A 24311-nucleotide genomic window follows, 5' to 3' on the forward strand; every position below is an offset into this window, starting at 1 on the left:
GCCCCCTCCTGCACTCCAAACCCCTCATCTCCAGCCCCACCCCAGAGCCCCAGCCGGAGCCTTCACCCCCCCACACACCCCAACCCCCTGAGTCAGCCCAGTGAAAATGAGCGAACGCATGAGGGTGGGGAGAGTGAGCAAGTGGGGGGGGATAGAATGAGTGGGGAGTCCAGCCCCAGCCTCCCGCTCAGACCCATCCCCCAAGGGGGCCAAGACCCCCCCAAACTCACGTCATGGGCGGGGGACCCTGTGCAGCCGGCAGATCCTCAACCCATCCCACCCCGTCCGCCTGCGAGGTGGAGGCCACGCCAGCTCGGGCGGGGGCGGGGGCTGGAGGGGGGGGCAGATAGCCGTGTCCCAGGTACCCTGGAGGAGGGGGAGGGCCAAGGGCTCGGCTCCCTGCGAACGGCCAACGTCCGACCTGCTGTCTCCCTCCCCAGGAGCAGAACGGTGAGAAAACCAACAACGGCATCCACTACCGCCTGCAACTGCTGTACAGCAATGGTAGGGGCCGGGGGGCTGCGCGGCGGGGGGCCTGGGAGACAGGGGCTGCGGGGGCAGGGATTATGGGGCCAGGGGACTATGGGGGATGGGGGCTACAGAGCAGGGGGTCTGCAGGGCCGGGGGCTATGGGGAAGGGGGGCTGTGGGGCCGAGGGGCTGTGGGGCCGGGGGCTACGGGGCAGGGGGGCTGTGGGCCCGGGGGCCTGGGAGACAGGGGCTGCATTGTGGGGGGCAGGGGTTATGGGGCCAGGGGACTATGGGGGATGGGGGGATGGGGGTTACAGAGCAGGGGGGCTGCGGGGCCAGGGGCAGGGGGCCGGTGGCAGGGGTTATGGGGCTGGGGGGCAGGAGGCCAGGGAGCAGCGGGGTGGGGGGCAGGGGTTATGGGGCCAGGGGACTATGGGGGATGGGAGGATGGGGGCTACAGAGCAGGGGGGCTGTGGGGCCAGGGGCTGGGGGTAAGGGGGCTTGGGAGCCGGGGCTAGGGGGCTAGGGGGCTGGAGGGCAGGAGGCTGTGGGATCAGGAGGTTTTGGGGCCGGGGCCTCAGCATCATGTATGGCACCCAGGACTGACTCCCTGCCGCAGCCCAGCACCTGCGGTCCCGTCCCCCTCTCCTGTCTGTCCTGCCTCCAGAGGGGCCGGATGGGTCTCCTGCCTCCCCATCGACGTGCCGAGCTGCACGTTCTCAGCTGCTGAACTCCCCGGACAGTGGCCTAGAACTACAGGGGAAATAGCATCGCCTGGGGGGGTCCTGGAGTATGCGGGGGCTGCGGGTCTGGAGTGAGGGGCACCGGCAGAGCTGCGGGTTGGGGGGAGCCCAGGTCTGGGGTAACGGGGGCCTGCGGGTCGGGAGTGAGGGGATCAGTGGCCAGGTGAGAATGTCTCCTCTCCCCCGCGCAGGGCTGCGGACGGAGCAGGATCTCTACGTGCGGCTCATCGACTCCATGTCCAAGCAGGTAACGCTGCCAGCTGGGGACAGTGCAGGGGGAGGCTTGGTCCGGGCTGGGGGCTGGGGGTTCAGACCGGGTCACCCCCCACCCCTCCCAGTAACTCCTGTGCCTCTGAGGTGCCACCCAGCCCCCGCCGGGCCTGCATCTCGGGCCCTCTTCTGCCCCCAGGGCTTCCCCCGCAGCACCCGTGTCCTTCCCCGCGGCCCGCTGGCCGGGCGGCTCCCGGTTTGCTCTGTTCCCGCGGGGGCTCTGAGACGCTTGGTGCCGGGTCAGAGCCGCCCCCCGGGCGGTGCCCATTGCGATCAGAGACCCCACGGGCTGCGTGCTGGCAGAGCCCTTCACCCGGCGCTCTCTCCCGCCAGGCCATCATCTACGAGGGGCAGGACAAAAACCCCGAGATGTGCCGCGTGCTGCTGACCCACGAGATCATGTGCAGGTAGGTGCCGGGCTCTGCCGCGGGGCCCCCGTCCAGCCACTCGCGCGGCTGCAGGAGCCGGCCTGCGGGCCCAGCACGCTCTGCGCAGGCCGCCGGTGGGGGGCACTGCCAGCCCATGCTGCCGGGGCCCAGCGCACTGGCCTCAGCCGCCCTCCTCTCTCCGGCTCAGCGTTCCCACCGCCGTGCCCCCGGGGGCCCCCCAGGCGGGGCGGGAACGCAGGGCACCTGCCGAGGGCGGTGGAGGCAGAGCCGGGGCTGGGTTGTTGGGCGTTGTCACGGAGTCCTCGGGCGATGCCCCGGAACGGCTCCCTACCGAGCCAGGCCGGACTCTGGGGCAGTCTCCTCTCGGGGAGCAGCCTGTCTGCAGGACACACAGCTCCCCCGGCTCCACCTTCCTGGGTCTGACCCCGGAGCATTCAGCATCCTCTGCCCCTCCGTGCACTTCCCACAGCCAGTCCGCCCAGGCGGGGTCCTGGGGGGGGCAGAGGGTCCTGCCCCCCAACTCCGCAGGCAGACGTGACTCTCAGCCAGCCAGGAAAACAGAGGTTTATTAGACGACAGGAACATGGTCTAAACCAGAGCTTGTAGGTGCAGAGAACAGGACCCCTCAGCTGGGTCCATTTTGGGGGGCAGTGAGCCAGACAACCCCGTCTGCCCTTCACTTCATGTCCCAGCCAGCCCCAAACTGACTCACCCTCCAGCCCCTCCTCCTCTGGGCTTTGTCCCTGTCCCCAGCCAGGAGGTCACCGGATTCCTTTGTTCTCCAACCCTTTAGCTCTCACCTTGCAGGGGGGAAGGGCCCAGGCCACAAGTTGCCAGGAAACAGGGTGTCGGCCATTCTCTGCGTCCAGATCCCTGCACACACCTGCCCTCTAGGGCTCTGCAATGATCATACACCCTTATCCCACCACCTAGAGACTTAAGAACTGCCTAGGGGAAACTGAGGCACCCCTACACTATTCAGAGGAAACATTAAGAACAGTCCCGCTTCGTCACAGGCGCGTTGGTGGGAGGCAGGGGGCAACTGGGGGGCGTCCGTGCCTGGCAGGCCGACAGAGCCGAGCTGCCCTGCCCGGAGCACCGCCCTGGAGCACTGGAGGCCCGTGTCTCCCGGCCGGCTGCACGCGGGCGGGGTGGGGGGGGCAGTGAGCCCGCGGGGCCGGGAGCGTCTCTCCCCCAGCTGCGTCTCCGCGTGGTCCCTGGTGCCCCATTAGAGCTGCCTTGTTTATGGCGCTCGTGCTCGGTGTTTGTGGGAATTAGCGGCTGTGTCAGCACCGGCTTTCCCAGCTAATTGATCTCCGGGAACCTCACTAATGATCTCGGGGCTCAGGGAATAGGGGCAGCCTCCCGCTGGGTTGTTTATCCCTCGTCTCCATCCCAGCCCTGTTTTCGGTGCCTGGAGACCCAAGGGCCAGGCCGCAGCTCCCGGCCTCAGCCAGCCCTGACCACGGCTGCAGCTGCGACTGGGGGCCGGGCTGGGGGTGGGGGGCAAAACCTCTCCCTGCAGGGCCAGCGGTTCAAACCCACCTGGCTGGCAGCGAGCGGGAACCAACGCCCCCCGCCACTTACCCAGCGCTCGGGGTGTGTAGCTAGAGGGGCGCAGGGGGACCCGGGGGTCTGAGCGCCCCCAGCAGACGAGCCTCTCGATTGGTGCTTTGCCCCCAAGCTGGGAAGGGGCGTGGGTCACCCAGGCTCACCGCAGGGCCCCAGAGCACCCCCAGAGCTGTGCGGAGACCAAGACACCTGCTGCCACCCTAGGAACAGTGCTCCTGGCCCCCAGGGCACCCCCCAGCTCTCTGGAGCCTCCCACAGGGGTCTTGGCGTCTGGGTGCTGCCCCATACAGGCTCCCCACAGTCCTGGCTATGCTCCCTCCACGGGGCAGAGCCTGAGCCTGTGTGCTGCGGGCCTGGCTCTGGTGGGGGGGGGGGCATTCGTGAGGGGTGTCAGGGGGAAGGGGATTGGAGAAGCGGGGGGCAGAATGGCGGGGAAGGGCAGGGGGAAGAATGGGGGGAGGGGGAGAGGTACGGAGATGGGACAGGCAAGGGGATGGGGGGCTCCTAGCCTGGGCCACCCTGTCCCCCTGCCCCCATCAGCCGTCCCTGGGGGTGGGAGGGGCGCCAGGCCCTGGGGGTGCAGGTTCTCCTCCCCCACTCACCCCGACTTCTCTCCCCCTCGCCCCGGCCCAGCCGCTGCTGTGACAAGAAGAGCTGCGGGAACCGCAACGAGACGCCCTCCGACCCCGTCATCATCGACAGGTGAGCGGGCCCCACGTGGGGTGAGCGGCTGAGCGGTGGGGTGGGGTGAGCGGGCCCCGCCATGGGACTCCTGGGGTCCTGTCCCCATGCACCATCCCCAGCGCGCCGACAGGCCATGGGACCCCCCCAGACTGTCCCAGGGTCCTGGCCCCACACGCCATCCCCAGCACCCCACCAGGCCATGGCACTCCCTCCCCCACGACCGTCCTGGCCCTGTGGGCTGGATCCCGTCAGGCGGGGCTCAGTGCTGGGGCCTGACCCCGCCAGCGGCTGAGCACCCTCAGCACGGCCATTGGGGGGAGCTGGGCACAGGCTTGGGCCCCGAAAGACTGACGGGCACCTGGCTTGGCTGAGCTGGGGGGTGGTGCCTGGAGCCCCGTCCTCTCCCTCCCCCGCTGCCTCGGGATGCCCTCAGCTGCGTCTCCCCGGTCCCCGGGCTGTGTGGCTGTCTCCTCCCTGGACTGGGCCCCGCGCTGTCTGGCTCCGTTCAACCCCTCGTCTGCTCCTGCCCGCTGGCGTCGTGGCTGCCCGGGTGCAGAAAGGGTGACTGCAGGATGGGGAAATTGGGAGTTCCTGGGTCCAGCCTGGCTACTGCCCTGCTCCATGCCGCGGTCCCCCCAGCTGTAAATTGGGTGTGCTGATGTAGTCCTACGCTCCTGGGACTGTGCAGTGAAATGCGTTACAGCTGGCCAGTGGCCCTTGGGCAGGAGAGGCTGGGACGTCTGTTCTCACCCAGCACGTTTGGCCTGTGGAACTCACTGCCACAAGAGAGCCCCGAGGCCAAGAGCTTTGCAGGATCCTAGGGGAGCAGGCCTTGGCATCGACAAGGAGAATGCCCAGTTACATTGAGGGGGCAAGGGATGGGGATGTAACTCCTGCTGCTACTGGACACCAGCCACCCTCCCGCCTCCGGGCCTGGGATGCAACCCCCCTGGGGCAGGTTATTCCATAATTGGCCATTGTGGGATTTCTTGGGGTGTCCGATGCAGGCTGCTATCAGACAGGACACTGGACTGGACTAGCCAGACTCTGTGTGTGACTGCACGCTGTTGGAACTGTTCTGCTCTGTGTCATAGGCCCTATACTGCCAATAGCAGCGATTCTCTGTTATCTGCAGCAGCAGGAGAAGCGGGGTTCCGTCCCCGCTGTTGCTGTTCAGTGCCGCCAGCTCTGGGCTGCGTCCTCGGGGCCCATGGCTTTGCTGTGTGCTGGGGACGGGGCGCCAGCATGTGTGACATTTGGCAAGGACATTCCCTGACGGCCAGCGCAGACAGCAGGGGAGAGCTGGCCTGGGAGCCCGAGCCAGATCTGTGCTCCCCCTTCCCGGTGCCCCCACTCCCCCGTGCACCGCATCTCGTCCCCAGCGTGTTCCCCTGGAGCAGAACCGTCCCCTGCCAGCTCCGGTTTCCTGCGTGGACGGCTGCAGTGCCCAGAGCCACGCTGCAGTGATGCTGCATAGCGGCCATTTCCCTCTGAACAAACTGGCCCGTCCAGGCGACGTGCCATGGGGCTGGTGCCTCCCGGCAGCACCCAGATACCTGTGCGCCCCTACTGTGAATGGGGCGGGGGGGCGGGGAGAGGTGGTGACTCGGGGGAAGAGACCTGGGTCACAGAGCCCCTTCCTGCATTCAGACCCCAGACGGCTCAGGAGCTCGCCAACCTGGGTCAGCAGGAAGGGTTGAGGGGCAGTGGGGGGGGCACTTGCCATCTGTCCCACTCGGCTCCCTGCCTCCCGGGAATAAGCAGGGCTGTAAATTCCCCCATTAAAACAGTCTCACCCCAAAGACCTCCAAGCCTCAGGCTCCCCGGGGACCCTGGAAGCCCGAGAGGAGGCGGAGAGCGGGCCGGGGGAACCTCGGGGCTCTGGGGCTCTGCATTGCCAGCGTCAGCCCTGGTTTCGAGGCTTGGCCTGGGTTCTTTATGCAGGGCTGGGTCTGCGCCCGCCCCGGCTTGGGGCCCGAAGCTGGTCCATAAATCGGGCAGACAAGGAAGCCCCTGTCCCCACCACAAACTATTAGCATCAGCTGCCTCCATAGTGGCTAATGGGCTGAATTCATGGTGTCGTCCCAGCCACGGCTGGTCGCAAATTAGGTGGTGCTTTGTAAATCGCCCTGGCCTCTCGCTGCCCCACACGCAAGGCAACGGCTCTGTGTCAGAGCCTGCATGGGGCTGGCTGGCCGGTCGAGGGGCCCGTGGGCTAGGGATTGTGGCAGGAGCCTGTCGAGGGGTGCTCGGGACCCTAGGAATCAGAGGCGGCAAGGGCGTTTGGGCCAGGTGAGCTTGCTCAGTTCATGCATTAGATCAGCTCCCGGTTCTGGGTGTTTGGGTCAGGGGAGGTCCCTCAGGCCCTGCATTGGATCGGATGCGGGTTGGAGCCAGGGCCCTCAGGCCCTGCATTGGATCGGATGCGGGGTGGAGCCAGGGCCCTCAGGCCCTGCATTGGATCGGATGCGGGTTGGAGCCAGGGCCCTCAGGGCCTGCATTGGATCGGATGCGGGTTGGAGCCAGGGCCCTCAGGCCCTGCATTGGATCGGATCCAGGTGGAGCCAGGGCCCTCAGGCCCTGCATTGGATCGGATGTGGGTTGGAGCCAGGGCCCTCAGGCCCTGCATTGGATCGGATGCGGGTTGGAGCCAGGGCCCTCAGGCCCTGCATTGGATCGGATGCGGGGTGGAGCCAGGTCCCGCAGGCCCTGCATTGGATCGGATGCGGGGTGGAGCCAGGGCCGTCAGGGCCTGCATTGGATCGGTTGCGGGGTGGAGCCAGGGCCCTCAGACCCTGCGCGGATTAGTCCCCGGAGCCGAGGTTCGGGGCGCTGACCCTGCCTGTGTCTCCCCCAAGGGGGGTTTCCCCGGGGAGGGTTGCCTGATGAGACGTCAGTCTTGTCGCCTGCTTGGAGCCCCTTCCGCAGGGACACAAGCCGCGTACTCGAAACCAGGTTCCCTCCCGGCTCCCTCCCTCCTGCTCGCGGCAGCCAGGCAGCCAGACGCGGCAGATGGTGGAAGTGACATTTGCCGTCAGCGCCGCACTTTCACTGCAAATAAAACAAATAAATAACACAAACAACAAGGAGCTGCTTGAATTAGCCAAATGGGGACGGTGAGTCACCGCCGTCCTGCTGCCCCGGGACGCGACAGCCTCACCCCCGAGCGTGGGACATGCGCCACGCGGGGCTAAGACACGCCCGGACACAGACACGGCATCCACGCGACACACACAGAGACACCGACCAGACACCCCCGGCCCCCCCCGTCCAGACATAGCTAAGCCTTGCCCACACAAACGTCACACAACCCGCCGCGCCCCGCCCCGTAGGGACCCAGACACGGCCGGCTCGGAACCCGCCCCGCCCCCGCCCCGTAGGGACCCAGACACGGCCGGCTCGGAACCCGCCCCGCCCCCGCCCCGTAGGGACCCAGACGCCGCCGGCTCGGAACCCGCCCCGCCCCCGCCCCGTAGGGACCCAGACGCCGCCGGCTCGGAACCCGCCCCGCCCCCGCCCCGTAGGGACCCAGACGCCGCCGGCTCAGGAACCCGCCCCGCCCTCGCCCCGTAGGGACCCAGACGCCGCCGGCTCGGAACCCGCCCCGCCCCCACCCCGTAGGGACCCAGACAATGCCGGCTCGGAACCCGCCCCGCCCCGCCCCCGCCCCGTAGGGACCCAGACGCCGCCGGCTCGGAACCCGCCCCGCCCCGTATGGACCCAGACGCTGCCGGCTCGGAACCCGCCCCGCCCCCGCCCCGTAGGGACCCAGACGCCGCCGGCTCGGAACCCGCCCCGCCCCCGCCCCGTAGGGACCCAGACGCCGCCGGCTCGGGAACCCGCCCCGCCCTCGCCCCGTAGGAACCCAGACGCCGCCGGCTCGGAACCCGCCCCGCCCCCGCCCCGTAGGGACCCAGACGCCGCCGGCTCGGGAACCCGCCCCGCCCTCGCCCCGCCCTCGCCCCGTAGGAACCCAGACGCCGCCGGCTCGGAACCCGCCCCGCCCTCGCCCCGTAGGGACCCCGACGCCGCCGGCTCGGAACCCGCCCCGCCCCCGCCCCGTAGGGACCCAGACACGGCCGGCTCGGAACCCGCCCCGCCCCTGCCCCGTAGGGACCCAGACGCCGCCGGCTCGGAACCCGCCCCTGCCCCGTAGGGACCCAGACGCCACCGGCTCGGAACCCGCCCCGCCCCCGCCCCGTAGGGACCCAGACGCCGCCGGCTCGGAACCCGCCCCTGCCCCGTAGGGACCCAGACGCCACCGGCTTGGAACCCGCCCCGCCCCTGCCCCGTAGGGACCCAGACGCCGCCGGCTCGGAACCTGCCCCGCCCCCGCCCCGTAGGGACCCAGACGCCGCCGGCTCGGAACCTGCCCCGCCCCCGCCCCATAGGGACCCAGACGCCGCCGGCTCGGAACCCGCCCCGCCCCCGCCCCGAAGGGACCCAGACGCCGCCGGCTCGGAACCTGCCCCGCCCCCGCCCCGTAGGGACCCAGACGCCGCCGGCTCGGAACCCGCCCCGCCCCCGCCCCGTAGGGACCCAGACGCCGCCGGCTCAGGAACCCGCTGCGCCCCCGCCCCGTAGGGAACCAGACGCCGCCGGCTCGGAACCCGCCCTGCCCCGTAGGGACCCAGACGCCGCTGGCTCGGAACCCGCCCTGCCCCGTAGGGACCCAGACGTCGCCGGCTCGGAACCCGCCCCGCCCCCGCCCCGTAGGGACCCAGACGCCGCCGGCTCAGGAACCCGCCGCGCCCACGCAGCTGCAGAGATGCCTGGCACAGGCCATTTGCACACGCAGCCTGTGCAGATCATACATGCACACCTGTTCCTGTACCGCCCGGCCATGCAGACTCCCCGCTCAGCTGCACCAACACACATTTGTTCATGCCACGAAGACGAGATGCCCACACACAACCCTGCCATGCCCCTGCGATGTGCCCAGAGCACCCCTTACAGAGGTGCAGACGTGCCGTGCGCCAGGACCCACTCATGGAAGATGCCGGGAACACGCAGGCATGCTGAGACGCACAGGCCAGGCCGTGTTTTTCTGTCAAGGGGCCAGTTGTAGTGGCAGGTTTTGCAAAGCAGAGACTTGTCCACTAGGAACTTGGCTGAGGCCCCCCAGACTCATTGCACGTGAGCTGCCTCACCACTTGTGAGAAGGCAATGACTTTCAGCCCCAGCCGCCGTGGGATGGGTTGGGTTAACGGCTTTGTAGCCAACTCCAGTTCCCTGAGGCACCCAGCACTCTGACTCAGACTTTTGGGACCTAGATGGTCTCTGGCCCTGAACCCCCCAGCGGCACTGAAGGTGGGGTCCTTGGAATATTTAGTTTCTTTTGTATAATCCCAGGTGACCCCTGTCAAATGACTTAATGTGATCAAAGAGACTCAAATACGGAACCCTCAGAGGAGACGACCGTACCTGGGTAGCCCTGGTCCAACCGCCCAGGGAATTACTGAGGGTGCCCAACTGTGTCCCTCAGACTCGCCTGTTTGCAGTCCCACATAGCTTTCTGAAGAGCTGAACTTGCAGGCTGAAATTTCCCTTGTTTGGATTCTGCTCACGGGTGTATATTTCTGGAAAATTTGGGTACAAACAGTTTAGCTGTTTTTGAGTAAGAATAAAATGACCAAAAAGCCACACAACAAACAAACCCAAAACACACGCACACTTTCCCCCTTGCCAAAAAACCCTCCTGCAACCCTTTTTTTTTTTTTTTTTTGGCCACCTTTAAAGCCAAAGGGCGAAAGTTAAAAATTGGCTCCCTGGGGAGGAGCGTCTGTGAATGTCTGGGTGCTAACAGGTTTGGATTTGACGGAATTAGGACCCATGCAGTGACGTGCACGGCGAAAGGGGGCTGTGTTGGGCATACGTGCCTGGCTCGTTCAGCTGGTGTGGTGTGGGTGTGCAGTGCCTGGGACAGGAACCTGTGTATGCTGGAAGACAAAATCTGACCGGCTCCGAAGCGAGCCGTGGGAAAGCCGTTGTCCCTGCTGATGTCCTAAGCTGTGTCACTGTTCCAGGAGGGTCTAGCCACTAGTGACCCGTTCTGGAGTGTTCCTTTTAAACAACCGAGGCAATTCCACCCAGACAAAAACTTTGTTAAGGGAATTTTAAGGGTAAACAATCAAAGGGCAGGAAAAAGCCAAGGCGATGGGCTGGGTTCTTCCTGGACTAAAATAACACCTTGTTCTGAGCACCCTAGTTCCCCTGCTTGTGGAGTACGGTGCTACTGAGCATGGGGAAGGGTGCTCGAAAGTTACCCCTCCCTCCTGCGTTATACAGCAGTCTAGCAGACAGTACAATGTAACCCCCTGCTGGGGGAATTGCCGATCATCACGTGCAGCGTTTCCCCCGTCCTTGTCTCCTTCCTCGATTTCCCTTTTCGCAGTGCTCTGACCTGTCTTTTGCTTTGTGTTTTTCCCGTGCGGCGGTTTCTCCGAGGCTTGTATCTGCAGCGTTCTCCCAGAGCCTGGCATGATGCGGTTTCTTTTCAGGCAGTAGCAGGTTTCCCTGTGCAGTCCAGGGAGGAGAAAACTCGGAGGGGACCTGATAGGCAGCAGGGCCCAATGGGCAGGGCAGCAGGCTGGTGCTCGGAAGAGCTGGGGTCGGTTCCTGGCTCTGCTGGCTGACACCCCGCCCATTGCTTCTCTGGCCTGTCAATGCCGGTAGGACACTGCTCGGGGCAGGGACGGTCTCTCCCTGCGGGTGCGGCACTGCCTGGTGCTACTGCTCTGTGAAGACATGCTGCCATGATCCTGGCGCGCAGAACGAGGGGGGAGACGGGGGCACTCTGAATACAAGTGCCGTCAATGGAGCCGAAAATCCGTAACTCTCAAATAGCTGCAGGGACCTGCTCTTCTCCCCGGTGAGCCTGAGCTGCCAGGAGAGAGCGCCGCAGCCAAGAGCTCCGTCAGCTTTGTCGAGAGACGTGGCATTGCCTGGAGAACGAGAACATCCCCAGTGGTAGGTGCTCGAAATCTGCCTCCTCCAGCCCACGAGGCAGCCCTGCCACCCAGGTATGAGCAGAGAATTTCTCCGAGATGATCAGGGCTTTAGCCAAGACGGTCAGGGAGGCAGCCCCGGGCTCTGTGTCCCCCTAGCCTGTTTGCCATTAGCAAGGGGATGGGTCATTTGATGATTCCCTGTTCTGTTCATTCCCTCTGGGGCACCCGGCACTGGCCACCATCAGAGGACAGGAGATTGGGCTGGATGGACCTTTGGTCCGACCCAGTCTGGACGTTCTGATGTTCTGTGGGCAGGTGGTTCTGTAATGGTCACCAGTGGCATTTCTTCCGCTGACTCATTGGTCACTGGCCTCTGGTGGAGGCAGGAGACTGGATGGGCCACTGCTCTGACCCCTGCCAGCCCAGGCTAACAGGGTGGGGCTCTCTGCCCTGTCTAGTGGTAGAGCGTGCAGAGAGGTTTGCCCAGGAGGGCTGGCCCTGGCGTTCAGGTGGGGAAGCCTCATGCTTGTAGATCCCCGCAAGCCGCTCACCCAGTCGTTACAAGTGATGGTCCATATGTGGAACGGACCTCTGAGGGACCTTTCCCAGTCTGTAAGAGGTTTCTGACCCTCCTGCTGGCTAACACACCCGGTCCTTCCATGCAGGCAGGAAAGCCTTGTGCATTTGCTCCCAGAGCTCTTGGGTTCGATCCCCACAGCTGTCCCAGACGGGCTCGGCATTGCATCCCCGCTTCCCCAGGCGCCGCACGGGAGGCGAGGAGGTGGCGATCCCTGCAGGTAACAGCCATGTGCTTCAGCTCCTGTTGTGGAGGGGGGGACAGTTCCATCCCTGCAAGCTGGGGAACGCGCTTTGGGAAGGGTAGAGGGGCCCACCCCCCACCAGAGTCCGGGGTGTCTTTGCAGCACCCTGACTCTCCGGTTCCGCAGTGCTGCAGTAGCCAGGGAATGTGTGCTGGGACCCGGGATATAGGCGCGGGAACTGGGGGTGCAGGGGGGAGCCGCAGCACCTCTGGCATGCACTGGGGGCTCTGCTCCTGGCCTCATACCTGGGGTCACAGCTGCCAGCCCCATGCCCAAGGTTCTGTTCCAGGCCTTGGCTTCCGGCTCTGCGCCCAGGGTCCCAGCTGTGGCCCCAACCCCGGCCCCCTTACCCCTGTCTGAGGGTAAAAAGTTTGGGGCCAGTTTCACTGGCTTTCAGCAGCCCCACTATAAAAAATATTCAGTGTCTCTGACCAGGGATGCTCCTGCGACGGGGCCGGTGGGGGGAGAGCTGGTCCTGCTGGCCCGTAGCCTGTAATTCCCTAAAACAATTCCATTCTATCAGCATCGGACCTGTCACCCTGCAGGGCCCAGTGAACGGACCTGAGCAGGAGTTATACACAGGTATCTTCACCGGCCTCGGCAATGCGGCTAGCTCTGGGGGGTGGCAACCGCTGCCCAGAGGTGCCACTCAGCGGTGTAGGAGAGGTAGCGAGGTGGAATCCTGTGTCCAGTGAGACAGTAGGGGCTGTCTGAGGGCAGCCGGCTGTGGTGGGCTGGACACCAGGGTTAACACTTCAGCTCTGGAAGGAACGTGCCTGGGGACCCCCGATGGCCCCCGGTGGTCAGGGCCACGCTACCTCTGGCTCCCTGCAGGGAAGGGCTCAAGGTGAGGGGGAGAGCCGGGGGGGGGGCAGGGGGAGGACGTGCAGAGCAGAAAAGGGAAGGCTTACAATTAATTTTGTGGGTGCCAGGGTGCATTGTGGGAGAGCGATAGGAGCCCAGCTGTCAGTTTGAGAAATGAGGTGTGATGCCGGGAGCCAGATGTGCCGACGAAGGGAAGAGAGCTCGTTAGCTAATTGCACATGCAAATCACCGTTCTCTGTCCCTTGGCACCAGGACTGGTCCGTGCAGCTGGGACCATGGCGGCCAGGTGAAGGGGAGAGTGCACCCCCCCATGCCTGTGCACCCCAAACGCTGCTTGGGCTGGGCCGCGAGCGTCCTGCTCCTGGGAGAGACCGTACCCCTCCTGTGGGGCAGCGGGGGACAGCCTTCCTCTGTGGGGACGGGTGGGATGTAGGGACCCGGAACAGCCAGTTGAGGTCAGGGGATGCTGGCTCTGAGCCATTCGGGCTGGTCGCTGGGTCAGACACTGAGCTCCTTCTCTGGGGAGCCCCGTCCCCGCCAGTGGGGGGCACCAGGGCTTTTTCTGCCCTTTACATCAGAACAGGGGAATCCAGGGAGAACCCTCCTTTTCTTCCCATCCCTAGCAATTCAGGAACACGGCAGTGCCATGCTGGGCCAGACATCAGCCCAGCTCCAGCGGGATCTCCCCGCCCTGGCCAATCAGGACAGACCATTGGCCCATCTCCAGTGGGATCCGCCCTCCCTGGCCAATCAGGATGGACCATTGGCCCAGCTCCAGCGCAGGGATTTCCCCACACCCCCCCCCGAATTTCCCCAACACCTCCCCCCACCCCAATTTTGGGAACTCGTTACATGCAGTGTTGCCAATTTAGTGATTGTTTGGACATCTGAATTGAAATGGAAACATTAATACACACTTTAAAAGCATACACAGTGTATGATAAAATACGTGTATCTGAAGAGGTGTAATAGATTTGAAAAGTATGAACAGAGACCAGCTTCCTTACACAGCTGTTGTTTTTATGACCACGTCACTGCCTTCATTTCGGTGATGTTGGCCAACCTCACAATTTCAGATGATGATTTGTAAGCAAAGTCGAAAGGAGCTCTCCCTGACAGCTAGTGATGAGCTGGGCCTGGGGGGAAAGGCTCCAGGACCAGATTGTATTTACATTCGCACCTAATCTACCCAGGTAACCAGCAAACAGAGCTGCGTTGCCCAAGTGATAGATTTGGGCTGGGGTGGGGTTACACATCACTTGGATGCGGGGTGTGAGGGGGGATGAAATGGGGTTGTTCTTATTGCAGGAGTAAAGGGCAGTAGAACTGGACGTAGCCTCTGCTGACTGAGGGCATCGAGCGGGAGGGAGGGTGGGGACAGGTGTTTTGCTTGATGGTCTGCCTGAGTCACAAGTACGATTTGACCTGCCCCTCTCCACTGTTTAAAGACAGAGCTGATCAGGCTCCATAGAGAGTCTTTTGTTCTGCTAAGTGACCCCTGCTATAGCTGAAATCAGGTCTAAGAGCTCAGACCGGCGGTGGGACCGTGTTTCTGTGGCAGAGACGGCCCAGCCTGCACCAGCAGCGAGGTTCCCCCACTGCGAGCTCGGCTGAAACCACTGGGAGCCGGTGGAACCTCCAGAGACCCACTGGCAGAGGTCACAGGGGCAGGTGGCAGCCGAAGGTGACGGCGCAGGGCCGTGGGCCACAGAGTCATAGAATATAGACTATCAGGGTTGGAAGGGACCTCGGGAGGTCATCTAGTCCAACCCCCTGCTCAAAGCAGGACCCATCCCCAACTAAATCATCCCAGCCAGGGCTTTGTCAAGCCTGACCTTAAAAACCTCTAAGGAAGGAGATTCCACCACCTCCCTAGGTAACGCATTCCAGTGCTTCACCACCCTCCTAGTGAAAAAGTTTTTCCAAATATCCAACCTAGACCTCCCCCACTGCAACTTGAGACCATTACTCCAACAGAGCGAAGGAGTGAACGGTGGCACAATGAACAGCAGTGGCCAGAGTGAACAGTGAGCAGCTGGAGGAATGAGCGAGGGGCCTTCTTGCTGCCCACCTGGGAGGTGAACTCATGTGAAAGCACCTCTGAACTCTGAGTCTCCACTGACCCAGGACAACACCGGTGTGTGCTAATGAGGCTGTTAAGAATGCTGGAGACACAACACCATTCATGCGAACAAACGTGGCTGTGGCATTGTCCTTTCTATTTAAGCAAGAGACACCACACACTGCAAACTGGAGGCCAATGCTAAGTGCATGGTCACTTGTTCATCCTGAAGTTGAACACTGGTTCCGAACACGACCAGCAAATGCTCACTGTCTTTCTGCAAAAAACTCAGCTGACTGGCTAGACGTATGTGGTGCAACAGTGAAAAACTCAACAGCTGAAAAAGTGAAGACCTCTGTCACCACATTTGAAAAGTGTGCATACCTGGCTGATGAATGCACCATTGCAAATGGTCATCAAGAATTAAGTCATTGTGTACGTTATCTTGATGTCAGGGGAAGGCCAGTAGATGCATTTCTAGATGTTCAAGTTATAGAAGACACATCGGCTGCATCTGTGACAACCCACATCTTAGAAGAGTTAAATGCTTGTCAACTGGATCCCAAAGAGATGGCTGCTTGTGCATTGGATGGAGCTGCAAACTTCTCTGGAAGACGTGGTGGAGCACAAGCTTTGCTCAGAGAAAAGTGTAACCCTGGTCTCTCCTATCCACCCTGCAGAGGCCATCTACTCCACCTAGCGCTAGTACGAGCTGCAGACTCTTCAAAAGACATTACAAAAGCTATAAATGGAATGTCTTCCTTCTATTCTTTTTTCAGCAAGAGTCCAAAAAGACTGAATATCTTGGAAAATATAGAAGATACACTGGGACTGAAGTTCAAATTAGTCCAACCTGGGAAAACCCTCTGGCTTTCTCATGAGTGATTCTTTGCTGTTGTCTTAAAATTACTCCAGCCATTATTACTGGCTTTGGAAAGTATCTACCAAGATGGGATGGATCTAAGTAGTGAGGCTGGTGGATTGCTTTTGCTACTACGTTCAGAGAAGACTATTGCCATTCTCTCTCTTGCAAGTCTATTCTTGAAACCACTTGGGTCATTAAACAATGCCGTCCAGGCATCTGCTACAACAGTAGCAGATCTTTGTCCAGCAAGAGAAGCTACATTTGGATCAATCAGAGAGCTATCCACTGAAAACGTACTGGAAGAAGCAAAGACTTCAGTCCAGAAGTTGACGAATGAAGGCATTTATATTGAATCCTTAAGTGGAGAGGACAAGAAGTGTTTGTTAAGACAACTGGAAAAGTCCACAGACTTGATTCTTAAAAATCAACAACAGCGACTTCTAGATTCTACTCACCCTCTATGTAGCTTTTACAGATCCCTGTCCTATAAAACACCGACAGCTGAGTGGAGTGAGGCACTGCCAGCAACGGGGCTGCCGTGTGCTCAGGACAGAACAGAGAATTTGAACACAGAGTGGAATATCATACGACGAATGGATAAAGATTTGACTTCAACTTCTTTTTCATCATCGCTAGTGGCTCGGACGGATCTTTGTGCTCTGTTTCCTGGGCTGGAAGAAGCAGGAATTCATCTCTTGCGGCTCCCAGTCACAACAGCGACAGTCGACCGTTCTTTTGCCGCATTGAATAGAATTTTGTGCTCTGAAAGACGTCACCTTCTGCCTGATCCTGTGAATGATCTAATGAGCCTAGCAACTGAAGGAATGGAAGTACCGGACACACGAGAAGCCACCAAAGATGAACACATTGCATTCGAGAAGTTCATTAACAGAGTTGTGCAAAATTATAACAAGAAACCAAGAAGGATGTAGATGTCATGCTTCATAGAAGGCTTGAATAGCCAACTTTAATTTGTGCGATGATTTTAAAACATGAGTTAAATCTAATTAAATGGTCATGAAACATTTTTCAGTTTTTACTATGGTGCCTGTCACGGAGTCACCAGGGTGATGCTCTGGAACTGCTCCCCATGAAGCCAGTCAGGACTCTGGGGAAGTCTCCTTCCTGTGAGCAGTCTGTCTGCAGGACACACAGCTCACACAGCTCCCACCTTCCTGGGTCTGACCTCGGAGCATTCAGCATCCTCTGACCTCCCTGCGCTTCCCACAGTGAGTCCGCTCAGGTGGGGCTCCTGGGGAAGCCAGAGGAAGCCCCCTAACTGCGCAGTCAGACATGACTCTCAGCCAGCCAGTAAAACAGAGGTTTATTAGACGACCGGAACATGGTCTAAACCAGAGCTTGTAGGTGCGGAGAACAGGACCCCTCAGCCGGGTCCATTTTGGGGGGCAGTGAGCCAGACAACCACGTCTGCACTTCACTCCACTTCACTCCACATCCTCAGCCAGCCCCCAACTGACTCACCCTCCACCCCCTCCTCCTCTGGGCTTTCCCCGTTCCGGGGCCAGGAGGCCACCTGATGCCTTTGTTCTCCAGCCCTTTAGCTCTCACCTTGCAGGGGGGAAGGGCCCAGGCCATCAGTTGGCAGGAGGCAGAGTGTTGGCCATTTATGTACCCTGGCCCTTTGCTCTGCAACAATTACACCCCCTTATCCCACCCCCTAGTGACTTAAGAAATGTATAGGGGAAACTGAGGCACCCCTACAGTATTCAGAGGAAACATTAAGAACTGTCCCACTTCGTCACAGTGCCATAGGGCCACCTTCACCCTCACGGTCTCACCCCTCATCGGCCCTGACCACCTCCCCCCATAAATTCGAATCCCCCCCCCAATTTCAATTCCTGGAGAAAACACTGCGCCAGCGGGATCCCCTCTCCCTGGCCAAATCAGAACAAACCATTGGCCCAGCTCCGGCGGGATCCCTGGCAAATCAGGACTGACCATTGGCCCATCTACAGTGGGATTCCCCCTTCCTGGCCAATCAGGACAGAGCAGTGCCCATATTATCTGGTAACCCCGACCTGGCCAGCAGTGGATACGTCAGGGGAAGGTGGACCCCTCCCGCTGTGTGCCGGGGTTGGTGCGCCGTGGCCAGTGGGTGCAGAAATCCCCTGCTTGCCCACTCTGGTAAAGGCACTGGTGGGCACCTTGGTGGGTCACTTCATGGTCACCCCGGCGGGCCGGGGATGGAGTCTGTTCGAGTGCACTAGGCCCCCCAGCCCTGCATGCACTGCATCCGCCCTGCGGTAGGAAACAGAAGGGCCAAGAGGTGGGCCCAGGGGGTGAGCTGTGACCCCACGTCTGGGCCTGTGCACACACACCCTCCCGCCCGGCACTGTTCCCAGTAGCTCTCCCCAGGCTGGTCCGTCACAGGCGGTCCGGGGGGGCACCCGCTGGGCTCACTGCGACCTGGGGGCTGCAGCCAGGGACAGTGCCGGAGCAAATGCCGCGGCCTTTCTGCGGGTGGCCATGGTGAGGCCGGCAGTCGCCACTGTCGGGGTTCGGACTGTCAGCGGGGGGGCGTTGTCGGGGGGGGGTCTCGGTGTGGCTTCAGGAGTCGGTGTATACGTGTGTCTGGGGTGTGATGTTAGCGGGTGTGAGCGAGCGCGCACCTGGAATCATAGACATGTGGGACCCTGGGAGATGCTCAAGTCCTGGGGCAGGACCGAATGCGCCTAGCCCAGCCCTGGCAGGCGCCTGTCCAGCTGTTCTTGCAAACCTCCAAGGCCGGGATTCCTCAGCCTCCCTTAGACACACGCCTGGGCTAGAGCTTAACGAGTTTTTCCCAGTATCTGACCCAAATCTCCCTGGCTACAGATTAAGCCCATTGCTTCCTGTCCTGCCTGCAGTGGACATAGAGAACAAATGATCTCCGTCCCCTTTATAACAGCCCTTAATATACCTGAGACTGGGATCAGGTCCCCCTCTGTCTTTCCTCAAGACTAAACATCTAGTTTTTTTAACCTTAGAATGGCCAGACTGGGTCAGACCAAAGGTCCGTCTAGCCCAGTGTCCTGTCTTCTGACAGTGGCCGATGCCAGGTGCCCCAGAGGGAATGGACAGAACAGGGCAATTAGCGAGTGATCCGTCCCGTCACCCAGTCCCAGCTCGGGCAGTCAGAGGGCAGCTTTTTGAAACCTTTCTCCCTTTCGTTGCTGTCCTCTGGACTCTCTCCACTTTGTCTACATCTGTCCTGAAAAGGGCATCTGAAGAAGTGGGGTTTTTACCCACGAAAGCTTATGCTCAAATAAATCTGTTAGTCTTTAAGGTGCCACCGGACTCCTTGTTGTTTTTCCTAAAGAGTGGCACTCAGACCTGGACACTGGACTCCAGCTGAGGCCTCCCCATGCTGAGCGGAGCAGGACAATGACCCCCTGGGTCTGCCGTACGGCACTCCTGTTAATACACCTCAGCATATATTGGCCTTTTGTGGAACAGCATCACCCTGTTGGCTCATGCTCCGTCTGTGATCCACTAGAATCCCCTGCTCCTCTCCAGCGAAACAGCCGGCTTGGCACTTCGTCCCCGTTTGGGAGCTGGGCGTTTCGTTTCCCCTCCCCACGTGAAGTACTTTGCCCTTGTCTTTCTTTGACTTTCAGCCTGTTGATTTCAGATCAATTTCCATGGTGTGTGAGCCTGTTGTGTGGCTGGGTCCTTGTGTGCATGCGTGTTAGTGAGTGTGTGCTGTCACGTCTGTGTGCAATAACAATCACCTGTCTACCTCCTTCCCCCCGTCCCCCTCCGAGGGCTGGAGAATGGGCTGGGAAGAAAGGCCCTTCCCAGCGGTGATGGGGGAGCGCTGATAGCGCGGTGACATTTCTCCGGGTTTTGTCTGCCTCGATAGCATCTGATGTGTCCTGTTGAGGCTGGAGCAGCGGGGACACTGCCTGTCACTCCACCAGCAGCCAGGGAGCCAGCAGCTGGGAGGAGAGAAAAGGGGCTGACAGGGCAGCAGACAAGATTAGAAGGAGAAGAATCAAACCCATTACAGCCAGTCCACACACCCATTGTGTGCTCCGGCCTTTCATACTCCCCTCCCCCACCCGCCTTAACCCCTGGAGCCCCAGTGTGGGGAGCAAATGCAGCCCCCTCGGGGGGCTGGGGAGGGTGGTTTGGACAGGGAGGTTGTGGGTCGTCCTGGGGAGGGCACTCTGGCTGGCTGGCTGTCCCTATGCACGTCTGTCTGTCTATCTACCTGATCCTCCCCTTCCATCCGCTCAACCCCTGCCCTCTGTTGCCCTGGCATGAATCCAGGGGAGCTCTGTGGAAGCACCCAGGGGGAACAGAGATTGGGTCTGAGCCCTGGGTTTACATTGCCCCCGTCAGCGCAGGTTTGTAGCACGTAGCCAAAGCCAAAAGAGCTGCCCAGGCACCAGCGAGCCTCCCCTGCGCTGGCCACGGAGCCCCGGGCAGGCTGCCTCTTTGGGCCAGCGTGGCCGGAGGGGTCAGTGCCGGGGCAGGGCTCCCAGAGACGGGGGAATGGGCTGTGGCAGACGGGGCTCTGTGCGGTCAGAGCACTTAACCAGGGCAAGGGCAGGAGCAGATCCGGCCCCTCCGCTGTCGTGCCTGCCCACCCCTTTAGCGGAGAGCGAGGTGACAGGGCACCTTTAAGCCAAAGGCGCCGGGGCCGGTTGGGAGCTATTGTTCCTGCAGGGAGCATTGTGCTGAGAGTGCCAGGAGACAAACTGGCTTTTCCCAGCCTGTGCAAACAGAACCTGCCTTCCCTGCCACCGCATTTCATCCCCTGCACAAAGGAGCCCAGTGGCTCAGTGCCCTCGAACGGAGGGGAGCCGGGCTGGGCTGTCTGGGGAAACAGGAGGCTGGAGGGCCCATTAGAGGGAGTGGACGGGGAGCGTGCTCGGGGGAGACAAGCGGCTAGGTCTGAGTCTGCAGCGGGATATGGCAGCTGCAGCAGTGGCTTGTGTGGGGCTCTCGCCCCACGGAGCTGGCAGGTGAGAGACCCTCGGTGTGCGATGGGTGGTGCCCGCACCCGGGACACTGCGTCCATTCCTGGGCTGTCTGGCAGGCGGCAGGGCAGAGGAGCGCAGGGCCGGCCTGTGGCCCGCTGTCTGCTCCAACACTGCTGCCCCGGGGGCGTGGGCGAGACCCAGCCTTAGCCAGGGACAAGAGAGCTGGCTCCTGTCCTCTCCGGGCGGCTCCAGCCCACGTGGCAGAGGGCTCAGCTGACGACTTGCGCGGGCACCGGCCCGGGAGGGCGCTGGGCATGATGAAGTGGGCCCAGCTCAGAGCGAGGGGATGGGCCGAAGGAAGGGTAATGGAGACCAGGAACCCAAGGGCGTGGGCGAGAGTCCCGGGAGCCGGGCCAAGCCGAGTAACGCTGCAGGGGCCGGAGGGGGCGAGAGGCCAGCAGGCCCTGTCGTCTCCATGTGCGACGCTCGCTGTGACTTGCTATGGGAGCTGAAAAGCCGTCTCTGGGCGGCTGGTCGTGGATGGCGTTGTTCTAGGGGTACTTTGTATCAGGCGCCCGCTGGGGCAGAACCTGCGTCGTCCGCTGGGCTGGGAAATCACCCCATGCGTTGTCAGGGCTCCTGCCATTTGAGTAACGCCAGTAAGCAGTAGCTTGTGACTTCCTCCATTCGTGCCATAGATAACTCTCTGGCCCTGTCACAGCAGGGTCTGAACAGCCCCTAGCCTTCGAAATAGCCGAAATAACCATCTCTCCCTCCCTCCCGAGTTCGCAAGTGAAACAACTTACTTAGTTCAGAGAGGCTTCTCCGGTTCATCTGGGTGGGGCTGTGGGAAGGGGGGCTGGGTGTGTCTGAGGGAGGAATGGGTGTGTCTGGGTGTGAAGAATTTATTGAAGAAAGGAATGAGCCATTTGGGTCTTCACAGGCTGTGGCCTCTTCTTTCTAGTGGCAGGGAGTTCCACAGTCTAGGCCCAGCTCCTGTGTAAATTCCGTCTTCTGCGCTGCTGAGCATTCCCTTGTTGGCTTCGTTGCTCTAGCGGGCTCTGTAATCTAGCAGAGAGAGGCAGAACAAGACCCGAGGGCTGGAAGCTGAAGCCAGACACACTCCAGTCAGAAAGAGACAGACATTTTTCACATTGAGGCTGATTCACCATTGGGCCGAGGGCAGTGGGGGAATCAAGGCTGGCTGCATTCCTGGGAGACGTGCTAGCCAAAGTGACTGGGCTCCAACAGGGGCAGCGGGGTGCGGTGTAATGGCCCTGGCTATGCAGGGGGTCAGAGCGGATGATCTAATAGTCCCTCTGCCCTTATGGCCGCTTACATTTCAAGCTCTGAGCCTGGCAGCCGGCAGCCTCACCCTGGCTCTGCCCAGCCTGGGTACTCCTGGCAGGCCAGCCTCTGATTCCTCCAGCCCCAAATTCACCCCCAGTCGCTGTCCTGCAGGGACCGGCCCCATGCTGGGCCCTCCCAGAGCCACCTGCACAGAGACAGGAAAACACCCCGGCCTGGCCACGGGGTGAAGTGATCCCAGGTAACGAGGAGAAAGCCAGTGGTGGTTACACACATCGAAAACGTAACCTAGCAGACCCAGTCTTTGTCCTCAACGGTTTCTCTCACCCCCAGGCTCTTTTCCAGCTTTCACCGGCCTGGCCAGGCCCCATCCCAGAGAACAAGTCGCTTAGTTCCCGTGTCGGCCAAGGTGGAGGGTAAAGGCAGTCTCTCTGTCCCTCGTATCCCCAACGGGATGGTTTTGTCTCAGTCAGGGAGGCCTCCTGGGGGCTCCATCTCCTTCGTCTCCCTGGGTGCAGATGCCATGGCACGTCTCTGCCTCCCGAGTTCAGGCCCGCCCGGGACAGCCCCTGCTGGGTTAGCTCCCTGGCTTGTTTACGGCTAACGTGGAAACCGGGGTAAAGCCAGATTCCTTTGGCTAGGCAGCCCTGTCCCGAGGCCCGGCTGCCTGCCCTGAGGGTTGTAGTGGCAACACGTCACCATGAACACCCGCCTTGCACAGCGATGTTCAGACCCGGCCTGTCCTTAGCGCTCCTGGCAGAGCGCACGGCACCCTTTGCACAGCGGCCATGACAGCCGTGTGTTGGGGGCAGAGAGTGCCCCGAAGCCACTGGGCACTCGGGCTCGGAGGGTCCCAGGGAGCTTTGCCTCTGACGTCAGTGGAGCCCGGCTTTCACCCCGGGGTGCGGCTGGGCTCCGCCCATGGGAGGCAGCTGGCTGCTGCTGGCCCAGGCCGGATGTCTCTTTGGAGTGATCTGTCCAGGCTCCCACTGGCGTATCCTCTGCTGGGTTCCTCCTTTCCTGACTTGTCCCAGGGAGGGACGTGGGCCTATCAGGCAGTGGGATGCCAGACATGCAGGGAGCCGCCAGACCACTGAGTCCCGTGGGCTGGCACTAGGGAGGGGAGTTGGGGAAGATCTGACGCACCCCCAGATGCCCGCGGACTGGACACGGGACGCGGTGCTGATGCTGTGGTTAGGGGCGAAGCGTCGGACACTCCGGAGTGGTGGCGGTGGGAGGGATGACTTGCCCTCGGCTCCTAGAACAGTGGCTCCTACGGCCTTTCCCAGGCTGGAAGATCAGAATGTCGCGCTCCCTGCCCCGTCTGGTGTACGGCCCTCGGGTGCCCAGACCTCCCTGCCCTGTCTGGTGTACGGCCCTCTGGTGCCAAGGGCTCCCTGCCCCGTCTGGTGTACGGCCCTCGGGTGCCCAGACCTCCCTGCCCCGTCTGGTGTACGGCCCTCGGGTGCCCAGACCTCCCTGCCCCGTCTGGTGTACGGCCCTCGGGTGCCCAGACCTCCCTGCCCCGTCTGGTGTACAGCCCTCTGGTGCCAAGGGCTCCCTGCCCCATCTGGTGTACGGCCCTCGGGATAGGACACAGAGGGCCCTAGACAAATTAGAGGATTGGGCCAAAAGAAATCTGAGGAGGTTCAACAAGGACAAGTGCAGGGTCCTGCACTAAGGACGGGAGAATCCCATGCACCGCTACAGACTAGGGACTGAATGGCTCGGCAGCAGTTCTGCAGAAAAGGACCTAGGGGTGACAGTGGATGAGAAGCTGGATATGAGTCAGCAGTGTGCCCGTGTTGCCAAGAAGGCCAATGGCATTTTGGGATGTATAAGTAAGGGCATTGCCAGCAGATCGAGGGATGTGATCGTTCCCCTCTATTCGACATTGGTGAGGCCTCACCCGGAGTACTGTGTCCAGTTTTGGGCCCCACACTACAAGAAGGATGTGGAAAAATTGGAAAGAGTCCAGCGGAGGGCAACAAAAATGATTAGGGGTCTGGAACACATGACTTATGCGGAGAGGCTGAGGGAACTGGGATTGTTTAGTCTGTGGAAGAGAAGAATGAGGGGGGATTTGATAGCTGCTTTCAACTACCTGAAAGGGGGTTCCAAAGAGGATTGATCTAGGTAGCAGATGACAGTGGTAGCAGATGACAGAACAAGGAGTAATAGTCTCAAGTTGCAGTGGGGGAGGTTTAGGTTGGATATTAGGAAAAACTTTTTCACTAGGAGGGTGGTGAAGCACTGGAATGGGTTACCTAGGGAGGTGGTGGAATCTCCTTCCTTAGAAGTTTTTAAGGTCAGGCTTGACAAAACCCTGGCTGGGATGATTTAGTTGGGGATTAGTCCTGCTTTGAGCAGGGGGTTGGACTAGATGACCTCCTGAGGTCCCTACCAACCCTGGTGTTCTATGAT

General features: G+C 61.3%; 1 protein-coding gene and 1 long non-coding RNA gene across 3 annotated transcripts in view; both read left to right on the forward strand.

Moving 5' to 3' along the window:
• Positions 1 to 24311, forward strand: part of EBF4 (EBF family member 4) — a 91887-nt gene that overhangs the window by 18994 nt on the left and 48582 nt on the right. For both annotated transcript variants that reach the window (XM_084627319.1, XM_084627320.1), the window contains exons 4-7: positions 441 to 504; positions 1405 to 1460; positions 1817 to 1890; positions 4078 to 4146. In XM_084627319.1, coding sequence (XP_084483445.1) covers positions 441 to 504; positions 1405 to 1460; positions 1817 to 1890; positions 4078 to 4146 — 263 coding nt within the window. The remainder of the gene's footprint in view (positions 1 to 440; positions 505 to 1404; positions 1461 to 1816; positions 1891 to 4077; positions 4147 to 24311) is intronic.
• Positions 11522 to 16678, forward strand: LOC311520071. The gene is made up of 2 exons (XR_014711471.1): positions 11522 to 11875; positions 14702 to 16678. It is a non-coding gene; the product is annotated as an uncharacterized lncRNA (long non-coding RNA).

Source organism: Lepidochelys olivacea (genome assembly GCF_965140295.1).
Source record: "Lepidochelys olivacea isolate rLepOli2 genome assembly, chromosome: 4".
Classification (NCBI taxonomy): Eukaryota; Metazoa; Chordata; order Testudines; family Cheloniidae; genus Lepidochelys; species Lepidochelys olivacea.